The sequence below is a fragment of the Rhinoderma darwinii genome, chromosome 1 (assembly GCF_050947455.1).
Source record: "Rhinoderma darwinii isolate aRhiDar2 chromosome 1, aRhiDar2.hap1, whole genome shotgun sequence".
In the NCBI taxonomy this organism is placed as follows: domain Eukaryota; kingdom Metazoa; phylum Chordata; class Amphibia; order Anura; family Rhinodermatidae; genus Rhinoderma; species Rhinoderma darwinii.
The window spans coordinates 520,754,690-520,769,775 of NC_134687.1; the positions used below are offsets into that span (position 1 = coordinate 520,754,690).

The window sequence follows — 15,086 nt, forward strand, 5'->3', positions numbered from 1 at the left end:
AGGGCACTGTCTACAGGGGTGGGCTATATGTGCAACACTATCTATAGCGGAAGCTATAGGTAGGGCAGCACGGTGGCTCAGTGGTTGGCACTATTGCCTGGCAGCTCTGGAGTCCATATGTGGGCACTGTCTACAGAGGGCTGTATGTGGGACACTATCTACAGGTTCTTCTATATAGGGCACTATCTACAGAGGCTCTATTGGGGGTCACTATCTACAGGGGGCTATGAGGGGAACTATCTACAGGGGACACGGTGTATGTGTGTGTGTGTGTGTGTGTCAACACAGTGTATTGTTCTGTTATAATCAGGGACACAGTGTATGGTGCTACTATAGTTAGTGGTGCAGTGTATGGCGCTTTATTATATTTAGAGTTGTTGAACTGTTTTAAAAGTGAGAAGCTAAAGACATCTGAGTGGAAAACTACAGAAAACTACAGAAATCCATTATAGAGGTCTGGACCGGAGGGAGAAGAAAAGAACTAGAATCTGAGACGTCACCGGTGAGTCACTTAATTTAAATGTTTATTCTGCCTCTAGTCAGCACTGTAGTCACTGTATGATCTGCAGCGAGATTATGGGTGGTATGTTTTTTTTTTTTGTGAAACAGCATCTTCCAGTATATCCTTACTATTGTTCGGGCCATGCTGGGAGCTGTAGTTTTATGCCATACAAACCTATACAGCAGGGGTTGCACTAAATTGAGCTGTATTTGTTCTGGGGATGTATCTATGTACTGAGCTTGGTTCTGGTGCTGTATTTATGTACTGATCTTTCTACTGGTATTGTATATATGTACTGAGCTTGTTTCTAGTGCTGTATTTATGTACTGAGGTTGGTTCTGGTGCTGTATATATGTATGAGCTTGGTTCTACTGCTGTATTTATGTACTGACCTTGGTTGTGGTACTGTATATATGTATGAGCTTTGTTCTGAAGCTGTATATATGTACTGAGCTTTGTTCTGGTGCTGTATATATGTACTGAGCTTCGTTCTGGTGCTGTATATATGTATGAGCTTGGTTCTGGTGCTGTATATAAGTATTAGCTTTGTTCTGGTATTGTGTGTATATGTATATAGCTTTGTTCTGGAGCTGTAATCACATAGGATATATTTATAACAACAAAATTGCAGGGCAGATGGAATTGTTCTCAATTCATTGTATATTTCATGGGAACCTGTCTTGTAGTTTTAACCCCTTGAACCGCCACCATGCGGTAATACATGACCTGACAATATTTCCAAATGTATGTTTTTTTTCAGATTCGGCAAAATCGTTAAAATCCATTTTTAAAACGGCGCACACTATATGCTAATTAAACGGTCATGGGACGGTGCCGCTATCTTGAAGAGTCACATAGTCCTGCCTCAAAACCCACCTTTCCATGTTTGATTGACATCCCCTGGCTGATACATCTTTTTTGGGGGGCTGTGTGTCACTATACACAAGGGGGAGCTGTGTGTCACTATACACAAGGGGGAGCTGTGTGTCACTATACACAAGGGGGAGCTGTGTGTCACTATACACAAGGGGGAGCTGTGTGGCACTATACACATGGGGAGTTGTGTGGTACTATATACAAGGGGCTGTGTGGCACTACTAAGGGGGACTGAGTGTGGCACTATCTACTAGGGTGGCTGTATGGCACTATTTAGAAAGGGGAGGGCTGTGGCTTTATCTACAAGGGGCTGTGCGGCACTATCTACTAAGAAGGGGCTGTGTGGCACTATATACAAGGGAGGGGGCTGTGTGGCACTATATACAGTGGGAACTGAATAGCGCTATATACAGGTGGGCTTTATGGCGATATCTACAGGGGGGCTGTATGGCACTATCTACAAGGAGGAGGTGGGGGCGCTATCTACAGGTGGGGTGTGATGCTATCTATAGGCAGGGCTGTATAGCACTGTCTGCAGGGGGGCTGTATGGCACATTCTACAGGGGGTACTATCTATAAAGGGGGCTGCTTGTGGCACCTGGGGGGACCCAGTCAAGAGTTTTCTATGGGGCCCAGTCTTTCCTAGTTACGCCCCTGCTTGGCGTCCTCTGCAAAAACAGAAACAGACAAAAAAAACACTATCTCCACAGCGGCCCCCTCTGTCCAGGCTTCTCTTTACCTCTTCTTTAAAATAAATCCAGGTTGTTTGACAACTTCTGTCCTTAGTAAAACTGTGCTGGCTGTCACTTATATTATTTTCTGTCACATACTCCTGTATATAGTCCCTTTTCCCAAAATGGATGTTAAGCTTACTGGTGTATCTGGGAAAGACCTAGAGTACTTTTTTAAAATGGGCACCACATTTGCCCAGGAGCAGTCCCTTGGCACTATACCAGTCACTAGAGAATCTCTAAATATTATGAGCAGTGGTACAGAAATAACTTAACTGAGTTATTTTAAGAACTTGGGTGTAAACCATTGATCCCGGAGCCTTATTAACATTTATTTAATTTAACTTATCTTAGACCATATCTACATTCAGCTAATTGAGTATAATAATTGATGTATTAACAGCACTGGCACCGGCTACATCAGCTATTTTCGTGCTAAAAAACTAATTTAGTAGCTCTGCCTTCTCTTGATCCCCAGTGACCAACTCCACATTACCCCTATTTAGGGGTCATACATTCTCTGAACTTCTTATTTTTGCATTAATAAATACCCAAATATTCTTTAGGTATGTTTTGCTTTATTTGGCCACTTGCCTTTCATTTGCATTTTAGACAATTTTAGGACATTTTTACAGATTGTATTAGGCTCCTTGTAATTTTCAAAAACTAGAGCTGAACCCTCAGATTTTTATTTTTAAAAAGCTGAATCCATCAGCGATTACAGCAGTGAGTTGCCACGATGGGACCTTAGGAGGGAGATAGGTCTGTTGGACTAGCAAATCTAGGGTTCTTCCCATATTTAGGCAGTACACCAATGAATATTTTTTTTTTTATTCATGCTATCAGGTAGGTAACCAGCCTGATATACATCTCCAAACAGTTTATAGGGTATAGAGCTAGCCAGTTAGCTTCGTTTTTGTAGAAATTTGTGGTTAGAAAAAGGATAAAGGATATCTTCTAAATCCTCAGCATTTGTTGGTGCTTTTAGGGCATCTATACACATTTAACAGTGTCTGTTAAAAAAAACTTGGTCAAAATAGACCAATATCTAGAAGAATCCAGTACCCAGAAGCCTAGTGTGATGTTAAGGGAAACTGCAGGTGCGGAAGCAACACAAGGCCGTACTCCATAGCTTTCTTTTTTATATTTTGTTGCTTGACAGTTTCTGCTCTACAGGATACTACAAAAGATGTATTATCTTCTGTAATGGAATTATAGACTAATGGACTAATGGAATTCTAAATAGTATCTAGTGCCTCAGAATGCTTTGTTGCTAAATATATATTTTGTCAATGAAATCGGTACAGTAATGGCTTATAGATTGTTTTTTTTGTTTTTATTTTGTTATTTTTTCTTTATAGCCCTCAATCTCTAATAGAGGTACTTCGTCATGGCCACTGGCAATTATCTGGACTTATACTATGGTGCTATCAGATATTTGCTTGCATGGGACCACATCTGAAATCCAAAAGCATGCATTTGTTGGATTCCATAATGAAAACACATGGAATATGGAAAGCACAGAAGCCAGTTTAAATGGTTTATTACATTATCATCCTCCAAATACATCAGACTCCAGTAAGTACTTTCACTTTCTAAAAAGGTATCACCAAAATAATATATTTTTTTCTACCTTTGCATTCCATCCTCTATTTCACTTATGCATCCTCCCAATTTAGCCAAGGACAGGAAACTATCTTTCATAACTATTTCTGGTTTCATAGATGGAGCCTCGTTGCCCAGTTCTCTCCCATCTGACTTCCTGTCTGTGACCACCACAGTTAGGTCTGTTGGTAGTTATTTAATTGACAGATGAAAACAGGACATTGTTGGTCGAAGAAGAGGGCATCACACAGGATGACTGAAATCATGATACATGGTGTTTTGTATCTGGTGCATAAGTCACATCAGGGGCGTAGCTAAAGGCTCATGTGCCCTTGTTAAGAATTCAGGGAAATGTGTAGATGACCACCTATCTCACAGAATTGTCAACAGATCACATTGGTGTGCACCACCCATTAAAGCTATATATATGAGGAAGGAAAGAAGGGAAAAGTATGTGATCTAATACTAATAATTAACTTTTATTGATATACATTAAAATAGACAATTAAACTAAAAGTCCAATGGTGCAACAAGGTATGTGTGAGTGACCCCCAAACTCACATACCTGTGGGCCATGTATAGTGTGGTATAATTACTTATGAATTGTGGTAACTCTTGCTATCAATGAGGAACACATAAGCTTATGCTTCCAGAATGGCAAGCATGTAGTCTAAGACTGTGGCAATGCAAAATTGAGGGCAATGGTAGCCAAATGCACTACCATGCAGCAGCACTGCAACACAGTGTGAACAAGAACTTGCTGATTACGCCCTCACGCTGAGGTCTCTGTGGACCAGAGAGATAGCGTGTGGCACAGCCTATAGCTACAATGCTGTCAATAGTATAACAAGATCATCGCTATACTGAATGACAGAGGGCTATATGGTGGTAGAATTGATTTTATTATGGGCAAAACAGTATGTGAGGGTGTTAGGCAACAAGTTGAAGTGGTTGAAGCTACTTGTGTCATATAACACACCTGCAAGGCATGGCAGTGGATGAGTCAGGGCAATTAGCCTGCCGCACCATCACACAGAACTGCCACGGCACAGTGTGAACAGTTGCAGGCAGCTGGATTCTCACGCCGCCGTCCCTGGAACCAGAGCAGCAGCGTAGAGAACAGCCGGGGTTACCTAACTGTGGTCGCGCTCAGCATCAGCTGAGAGGCGGCATCACAACGCTGTACCGGAGTGTGACTCAACTGTAAGTGGAGTCAAACTCAGCGTGTGCACTGTTTCTCAGAGCGGAACGGTGCTTCCAGCTCCGAGAAATCAGAAAGCCCCGCAGGATAAGCTGTCCTGCAAGGCAATAGCCCTGTTCCTGTGACCAAACGGGGTAGACACCAATGAGGGAACCGCACGGTGGATTCACCGGCGGTCAAATTGGAGCGTAGCGGCTGAATGGAAGCTCACACCCAGCTGCTCGGGAGTGACAGCAGGGTGTGCTGCACTGACAACACGCTCGTGCTGTAAGCTGAACAGCCGACTGCTGTCAGCCGTGCAGTGAAAGCAGTAGATAGACTACCAATGAATTGGCCTAAGTGTGGCAATAGCGGCCCTGTTAGCACCAAAGAGACATTAAAATGTTAGAGCACCCGACGCGCGTTTCGCCAGCATTCTGGCTTCTTCTAGGGGTGGGGAACCGCCATTGAACTGCCCTATAAATAGGGCAGAGAATGATTGACATCCAGCCTAGCCAATCCTAGACCAGGAAGAGAATGCAGTGGTCAGATTAAATAAATGACCACTTGAATAGAGAGCACCAAGTTGTAACTGCTCATGTCAGTTTGGACATTTGAAAAAATTATCAGATATCAAAATAGAGATCATCTAGATTTTTAAAAGGGCCAGAAAAATTGCAGCAGAAAAGAAATATTAAATAAATAAATAAATGAATAAATTAATGTGTAAAGAAATTATTATAGAGATTACCCAAACATTATATCCCACAAAAATATATGTTTTTAATTTCAAAATTTTTAAATTTTAACAAAAGGTCCCAGGTGGAACACGCATATTGGGACACGTCAAATATCAGAGAACTACCGAACCCAAAGTTCTCATTCAATCCAAATGGGTTGACTGTATTGAGATTGAAGATCCACTCACTTTCTTTTTTGAGGAGTGCCAGATCTAAATCTCCCCTTCTAATGCCCAATCGTATTTGGCATATAGCCCAGCCTTTAAGAGTAGTCCAGTTCAAATTGTGTTTAATTTTGAAATGTCTGGCTATTGGGGTAGGGCAGAATGGTTTGTTTCTGGACTGACAATCAATTAGATTCTTATCGTAATTGATGATGGAGTTAATATGTTCCCTGATCCGGATACGTAATTCTCTCACTGTTTTGCCAATGTATTTAAGGCCACAAGGGCATTCAAGACAATAACTCACACCTGGTGTATCACACCTGATGTGGTCCCTGATGCTATGCCTGGTTCCATGTCTTTTTTGTACCAAGATTCTACAGGCCCTGCACATTTTGCAAGGATAGAATCCAGGGTTCGAGATAGTCTTGGTACTATTTAATCTTGAGAAATGGCTCCGTACTAACATATTCGAAATTGTCTTGCCCTTTCTATAACCCAGAGATACTCTGTTTCCCAAAAGGTTCCTCAATGTGGGGTCACTAAGCAGAATATTCCAATGACGGTTAAGAACGTTATTCATTTCATCCCAATTTTGGTGAAAATCTGTAATGAAACGTGGTTGTTCTCGTCCCACATCTACTTTCACCTTTGGGACCAGCAGCGTTTGACGCTCAGTTCTCAATGCCCAATTGTATGCCCTTTTGATACTTTTTTTAGAATAATTTCTCACTGACAGTCTATTTTTGAATTCAACTGCCCTTGTTTTGAAGAGCTGAAAGGTTGAGCAGTTCCGTCTAAGATGCAAAAATTCCCCTTTAGGGATCCCTTTGATAGAGCTAATAGAATGAGCACTTGTGGCATCTAGAAGGCTATTTGTGGCCGTATCCTTGCTGAATTGTTAAGAATTCAGCTTGGGCCTCCCACCCTTCCCCAACACCACTAGATCCCTGCCGCGCCTATGCCCAGCCGCCTTGCCCAACAGCCCTCATGGATGTCCACACAGTATAATGCCGCCCATAGTCGCCCCCACACAGTTTAATGCTCCCAGAAGCTGCCCCCATACAGTATAATGCTCCTATAGCTGTCCCCATACAATATAATGCCCCCATACAGTATAATGCCCAAATAGCAGCCACATACAGTATTATGGCCCCATAGCAGACCCCATACAGTATAATGCCCCTCATACTTCCCAACACAGTATAATGCCCTCAATAAATGCCCCCATACAGTATAATGCCCCCATACAGTATAATGCCCCCATAGCAGCGCCATACTGTATAATGCCCCCATAACAGCCCCACACAGTATAATGCCCTCCTTAGCTGCCCCCACAGTGTAATGCCACCATAGCTGCCCCACACAGTATAAAGCCCCCATAGCAGTCCCATACAGTATAATGCCCCTCATAGCTGCCCCCACACAGTATAATACCCCCCTTAGCTGCACCACACAGTATAATGCCCCCATAGCTGCCTCCCCACAGTGTAATGCCTCCATAGCTGCCACCATATCAGCCCCCATACAGTATAATGCCCCATACCTGTCGCCCCATAGTGTAATGCCCCTCATAGCTGCCCCCACAGTATAATGCCCTCCATAGCTACCCCACACAGTATAATGCCCCATAGCTGTCTCCCCACAGTGTAAAGCCCCCATAGCTGCCACCATATCAGCCCTCCGTACAGTACAATGCCCCCATACCTGTCACCCTACAGTGTAATGCCACTATAGCTGCCACCATATCAGCCCTCCCTATACAGTATAATGCCCCATAGCAGACCCCTTACAGTATAATTCCCCTCATAGCTGCCCAACACAGTATAATGCCCCCCATAAATGCCACCATACAATATAATGCCCCCATAGCAGCCCCACACAGTATAATGCCCCTCATAGTTGCCACCATATCAGCCCCCCCTATATAGTATAATGCCCCCATATGTGCATAATAGAAAAATATAATTCTCCTCCTTTGCCCTGTGTTATGAGTGACTCGGCGCATATAGGCGCGATTACGTCACAAAATCGTACCTGTCTGCGCCGAGCCGCTAATGGCTCACGGCACAGTGAATGCTGGAGGAAGGAGCCGTCCGCTGGATTGCTGGCTTGTGCTGGATGATCGGAAGCACGCTGGTGCCGGAATATCCGAAGCTGGATTGTGCCGGACTATCGGAAGCTGGCTACTGCTGAAAAACTAGACTTGGCATAGACGTTCGACTTGAACACAGAAGTCTTCTTGGACAATGGACTTGAACACAGAAGTCGTCTCGGACACTTGACTTGGCACGGCACCGGACACAGATACTGGATATGGGATACAGGATACAGTATAGAGGATACAGCGAAGAAATAATTTGCATGGGAAGACACAACATTGCTCAGGCAAAGTGGACGTGGGCAGAGTTTTTCTTAATGTCCCGGGTGTACTGGGATTTGTTGGGGACAGCAACAGCAGGAAGAGAGAGCAATGTGTGTCGGCGTCTTTGTAGGAGGAGATGCTGGTCAGGTTCCAGAGGCCTGTAGTCATGGCTGCCGATAGGTGGGATATGCCGTCGTTCAGCGACCGCGCGTATAATAGAATGTCAGTCTGCCACTCCCCCATATGTTTTCTCAAACCAATGGGTAGAAGGATGTCAGATAAGTTCTAGTTTTCCATTTTTGTGGGGCACACCATTGTTAGGGGTTGGGAGGGGTTCCAACACCTAAAGCTCAGCCATGGGCTCCAATGATCAATATATTTATCATAATTCCCAACTTCCATTCTACATATCATGTCAACCTTTGTTATCCAAGATTGGATGCGTAACTACCGCTGCAGCAGCCGTAGCGACTGCTACAGGGCCTGTGGCATGAGGGGCCCGTGCCGCCCGCCAACACGCCCCTTCCATATGCCCGGTGGCGCCGCTAGCAGCCGTTATGGCTGCTACAGCTGTAGCGATGCTACTACGTGCCCGACCATTCAGCGCCTTACAATGATGCTGATTGGCGGGGAAAAATTACTTGTTCAGCTCCAGCAGACCTGCTCAGAATAGAGCAGATCTGCATTGCCACCGGACGGCGCGGGAACGGGATCATGTGAGTATGTAAAGTTTTTTTATTTCTACTAAAACTGTGAGTGGGATTATCTAAAGTGGGGGCTCTATCTACAGAGGGGGTCTATATGTGGGGATGTGGAGCACTATATACAGGGAGAGCTATATGTAGGGCACTATCTACATGGGTGGGCTATATGTGGGACACTATATACAGGGGTGGGCTAAATGTGGAGCACTATAGGGGAAGCTATTTGTAGGGCACTATCTATAGGGGTGGGCTATATGTGGGAACCAAATATACAGGGGTGGGTTACCTGTGGGGCACTATCTACAGGGGGGCTATATGTAGGGCACTGTCGACTGGGGTGGGCTATATGTGGAGCACTATCTATAGGGGGAGCTATTTGTAGGGCGCTATCTACAGGGGTGGGCTATATGTGGGACAATATATACAGGGCTGGGTTAACTGGGTCACTAGCTAAAGGGGGCTATATGTAAGGCACTGTCTACAGGGGTGGGCTATATGTGAGGCACGATCTACAGAGCTGGACTATATATGCTGCCCTACATATAGGGGAAGCTATATGTAGGGCAGCACGGTGGCTCAGTGGTTAGCACTATTGCCTTGCAGCTCTGGAGTCCATATGTGGGCACTATCTACAGAGGGCTGTATGTGGGGCACTATCTACAGGGACTCTATGTGGGTCACTATCTACAGGGGGCTATGGGGGCACTAGCTACAGGGGGCACGGTGTGTGTGTGTGTGTGAGACACAGTGCATGGTAATATTATAATCAGGGACACAGTGTATGGCGCTATTACAGTTAGAGGTGCAGTGTATGGCACTATTATACTTAGAGGTGTTGAGACTTTTATCTTCGTTTATAGGTGTAGAAATTTTTTTAAAAGTCAGAAGCTGAAGACATCTGAGCAGAAAACTGCAAAAATGGGTCGTGGCCGGAGGAAATCCATCATAGAGGTCTGGCCCGGAGGGAGAAGAAAAGAGAAAAAGAACTAGAATCTGAGACATCACCGGCGAGTCACTTAATGTAAATGTTTATTCTGCCTCTAATCAGTACTGTAGTCACTGTATGGTCTGCAGCGAGATGATGGGTGGTGTGATTATTTTTTTTGTGAAACAGCATCTCCGTGCATATCCTTACCATTGTTCGGGCCATGCTGGGAGCTGTCGTTTTACGCTGTACAAACCTATACGGCATGGTTTGCACTAATTTGAGCTGTATTTGTTCTGTTGTTGAATATATGTACTGATCTTGGTTCTGATGCTGTATTTATGTACTGAGCTTTGTTCTGGTGCTGTATATATGTACTGAGCTTGGTTCTGGGGCTGTATTTATGTATTGAGCTTGGTTGTGGTGCTGTATTTATGTATGAGCTTTGTTCTGGGGATGTATATATGTACTGAGCTTGGTTCTGGTGCTGTATTATGTACTGAGCTTTGTTGTGGTACTCTATATATGTATGATCTTGGTTCTGGAGCTGTAATTATATAGGATATATTTATAATAACAAAATTGCAGGGCAAATAGAATTGTTTTCAATGCATTATATATTTAATGGAACTCCGTTTTAACCCCTTGAACCGCCACCATGCGGTAATACATGACCTGACAATATTTCCAAATTTATGTTTTTTTCAGATGCACTGAAACAAATTGATTCTGCCTATATCCAGAAGGGTTGTATAAGGGGGCAGAACCACCATACGTGAGAGATAGAGCTTTCAGCATCTATCAGATAATGTAGTAATTTGCTTTCTTGTATAGATAATCCTGCTTTATATAACAAAGATTGATGTAGACATGTAAAGTTGAGAAATATTCTCTTTTTGTAGATTTGAAATTCTTAAACTTAAAATTTTTGATATTATCCTAAGGGCTTATTCAGACGAAGGTGTAATACGTCCGTGCTACGTGCGTGATTTTCATGCACGTCGCACGGGCCTATGTTAATCTATGGGGCCGTTCAGACTGTCAGTGATTTTCACGCAGCGTATGGCCTCTGCGTAAAACTCACGACATGTCCTATCTTTGGTTTTTCGCGCATCACGCATCCATTGAAGTCAATGGGTGCATGAAAACCGCACACGGACGCACTTCTGTGTGCCGCGCGTGATGCGCGCTACAGTAGTTAAAACTATGAATGAAAACAGAAAAGCAGCACGTGCTTTTCTGTTTACAAACAGAGTGACATAATGATGGCGGCTGCGCGAAAATCACGCAGCCACGGATCATATGCTGCTGACACATGGAGCAGTTATGGACCTTTTGCGTGCACAAAACGGCGCATTTTTTGCGCGCGCAAAACGCACACGCTCGTTTGAATCCGGCCTTATAGATGCTGAAAGGGGACATCCAAAACTTTTAAAAATTGGCAGCATGGCAGAGTATGGTATTAAATAATAAACTAGCTGATACCACCTGAAGTGACTCCCACTCCAGCGTTGAGATCCAGTTCTCCACATGCAATTAATCAGTCAAGTGCCGCTTCAGCCAGTTGCTAGCCTGCAGCGGCCTAACCAATAAACTGCACGCGAGCACTGCACGAGCTTCTGGGCCCGGAGCCTTGGAAAACGGGGTCTCAGTGCAGGGGGCACTTCAGGTGGTGAGTATCTGCTAGTTTCTTATTTTACGCCATTCCCTTCCGCCCAAATCACCACTTTAAGTAAAGTCGACTGCGCTATTGATTCCGTCACAAAAACAGAAACCTGCCGGAATGGTGACAAACGGAAACCATTAGCAATGTTTCCGTCACCATTGATATCGGAACCCCTGAACTGAAAGCCAACTCTGATGTGAACAGGCCCTGGCCAATGTACTTTAATTTTTAATTCTGTACTGAATCGTGCAGTTTAAACCCGGTAAATTGGTGCTGGAAAGTTGCCTATCGCTGCAGTCCCCAAGCAGAGCATCATCTAGCGCTCTGCCCGGGACTCCAGCACTGCTCCCGACATCACTGTCCATATATGGATAGTGACGTCAGGAGTTTCCTATTGCTGGAGTCCCCGAGCAGAACATCAGCTGATTTTCTTCCCAGGGACTCCAGCATTGCTTTGCTACTGACGTCACTGTCTATATATGGACAGTGACGTCGGGAGCAGTGCTGGAGTCCCCGGCAGAGCGCCAGCTGATGCTCTGTTTGGGGACTCCAGCGATAGATAACCCCTGATGTCATTGTCCAGAAAACCCCTGATGTCACTATCCATATATGGACAGTGATGTCTGGAGCAGTCCTGGAGTCCCGGGCAGAGTGCTAGCTGATGCTCTGCTCGGGGATTCCAGCCCTGCTCCGAACATCACTGTCCATATATGGACAGTGACATCAGGAGTTCCCTATTGCTGGAGTCCCCGAGCAGAGCATCAGCTGATTCTCTTCCCAGGGACTCCAGCATTGCTTTGCTACTGACGTCACTGTCTATATATGGACAGTGACGTCGGGAGCAGTGCTGGAGTCCCCGGCAGAGCGCCAGCTGATGCTCTGTTTGGGGACTCCAGCGATAGATAACCCCTGATGTCATTGTCCAGAAAACCCCTGATGTCACTATCCATATATGGACAGTGACATCAGGAGTTCCCTATTGCTGGAGTCCCCGAGCAGAGCATCAGCTGATGCTCTGCCCAGGGACTCCAGCACTTCTTCCGACGTAACTGTCTATATATGGACAATGACGCCAGTAGTTCCCCATCACTGGAGTCCCCGAGCAGAGCTTCAGCTGATGCTCTGCCCAGGGATACAGCATTGCTGCCGACGTCACTGTCCATTCATGGACAGAGACAGTGATGTCGGGAGCAGTGTTGGAGTCCCCGGGGGAGCATCAGCCGATGCTCTGCTTGGGGACTCCAGCGATAGAAAACCCCTGATGTCACTGTCCATATATGAACAGTGACGTCTGGAGTAGTCCTGGAGTGCCGGGCAGAGCACTTGCTGATGATATGCTCGGGGACTCCAACGATAGGCAATGAGCCATCCCCTTGCGGTCATGCGTTTGATTACACGCCAACATTAACAGCACAAGAAGCAAGCCCTCAGTCAAGTGGGGCCGTGTCAGCGTATCATCAATAATGGAAAACTACGGGACTTCCCGCACCAATTCACCGGGTTTGAACTGAACGATTCAGTACAGAATTAGAAATGAAAGTACATTAGTAAGTGACTTCTTTTCACACAAAAATATAAATCCAAAGCAATTTTTGGTCCCTGGATAACCTCTTTTTACTATTTTCATTTTCAAACAAGATACAAAACTTCAACAGAACCAGAATTGTTTGCATAAACAAGAAAAGATAAGAGCAACAATGCAATTAAGTAAAACAAATAAGCAGGATATTGATACAGTAAATCATACATTGATATTGCATTATTAAAATAAAATAATATGTTTTATTAGATAAATAGAATATATTAAATTCTATACATCATTTTTTTGCGATGTAGGCACTTAGATATACAAAACCTATATGTAAATAAATGATATGTAGTGTTACTAAGAGAAGATTTATATAACAGAAACACTTTAGATCACTGTTCCCCAAGCAATGGCTCAAGAGCCACATGTGGCTCTCAGGCCCACTGCATGTGGTTCCCTAACTGTGGGCAGTTACTGTATAGATACGATTGTGCACTCACTGCAGCAGCTACCTACTCAGTTCTATTGGCCGCGGAGACCTTTCCATATCGCTACGGATAGGTGTCCATGCTTTAGAAGTGTACCACAAAAGATAGGACACGTCCTGTCCTTTGCTTTTTACGGGCCGTGCTCCCATACTTTGTATGGGAGAACGGGCTGAAAATGTGGGCTACTACCCGCGGCCATCGGCAGCCGGCCGTGCCCGCAATTGCGAGTCATGATTACGGGCGCGGCCGTGTGCATGAGGACTTAGTCATATATTCAATAGACTTTTTTGGTTTTTATTAGTGTGACTCAACACAATCTGCCAAATCTCAAAGTGGCTCGAGACCTGTGAGAGGTTGGGGTCCTCTTCTTCCTTTTTAAGCTTTACTTAAAGGGGTTGTCCAGTCCATAAAAATTGATGACCTATCCTGTGAATACCTGTGAATCGCCGCTACCTGTGTGTCAACGATTCACAGTGAGCAAGTAGAAATGAAGGGGAAGCAGCGCTCGTACGAGCGCTGCACCCCCTTCAAAATAGCTGTTCGGCGGGGGTCCCGGGAGTCGGACCCCGACTCATCAGCTATTGATGGCCTATTCTGAGGATAGGCCATTAATTTTTAGGGACTAGACAACCCCTTTAAAAAGTTAATAAACTAAAGAATCTAATCCAGAGTAGGAAGCCCTAGAATTCCAAAATAGTGTCTTCTTTAGTTCAGAATCGTTTGCAGAACCTAAAAATGGAAAATTGAGGAATAGGAAAGGAGGGTAGTCTTCATAGTAGCAAAATAGGTAGAGGCATGAAAGAAACAGAAGGAACCAAAAGAAGAAGAGAAAATAATATAAGATAAAAATGGGGTGGTAGTTTGGGGTAAAAAAAATTAAATACAAGTCAAAAGGTCCACCGTCAGCATTAAATGGGTTGTCTCATTAAGACAATCCCTTTTTAAAGCCGGCCTAGTTATCAGATGATTGCTCCAGTTCCAGCTTCAGAAAAAAGCTTCAGTTGATCATACATGTAGTGACAGTTGGCTTTACACTACTCCTGCAGCTGAAATGCTAGATTAAAATAGTGCAATAGTACATGCCAGCGATCTAAATGAATGACCAACCATGTAATACATTCATGGGTCGGGTCGGCCATTGTGATAGCTGCTCTTTGATGGCAGCTTTATGCTCTGGCTAATATAGAGTGGTCGCGTACTGGGTTATATGAAAAGAGCTTGTCTTCCTGATACAACCCTTTCAATCCCTCTACTGATTATCCTGATTATTTCCATATCTGTAATAACCCAGACAATAAATTGTACAATGTATGCATGATTTGTGAATGATAGAAAAACAAACACTGATAGAATTTTTTTGGCCAATTTTATGCATATTCTTCATAAACTAAATTGAATGCAACATACATTTTCCTTGAAACTGGTTCTCCAAAAAAATAATTTAACTAGTTCTGCAAAAAAACAAGATCTCCTGCATCTACACTGATGAAAATATAAAAAAGATAAAAAAGTTTGTATCCGTCAGGTCAGCGGCACTGACGGGTTCAGTGTCAGCGGGTCCTGCATGTCTCTGACACGCAAGATCGAGCTGTTATCGATCACATCTAAGTTC

General features: G+C 44.2%; 1 protein-coding gene across 1 annotated transcript in view; it reads left to right on the plus strand.

Moving 5' to 3' along the window:
• Positions 1-15,086, plus strand: part of TMEM232 (transmembrane protein 232) — a 279,633-nt gene that overhangs the window by 133,661 nt on the left and 130,886 nt on the right. Inside the window, exon 10 of the mRNA XM_075854831.1 lies at positions 3,471-3,687. Coding sequence (XP_075710946.1) covers positions 3,471-3,687 — 217 coding nt within the window. The remainder of the gene's footprint in view (positions 1-3,470; positions 3,688-15,086) is intronic.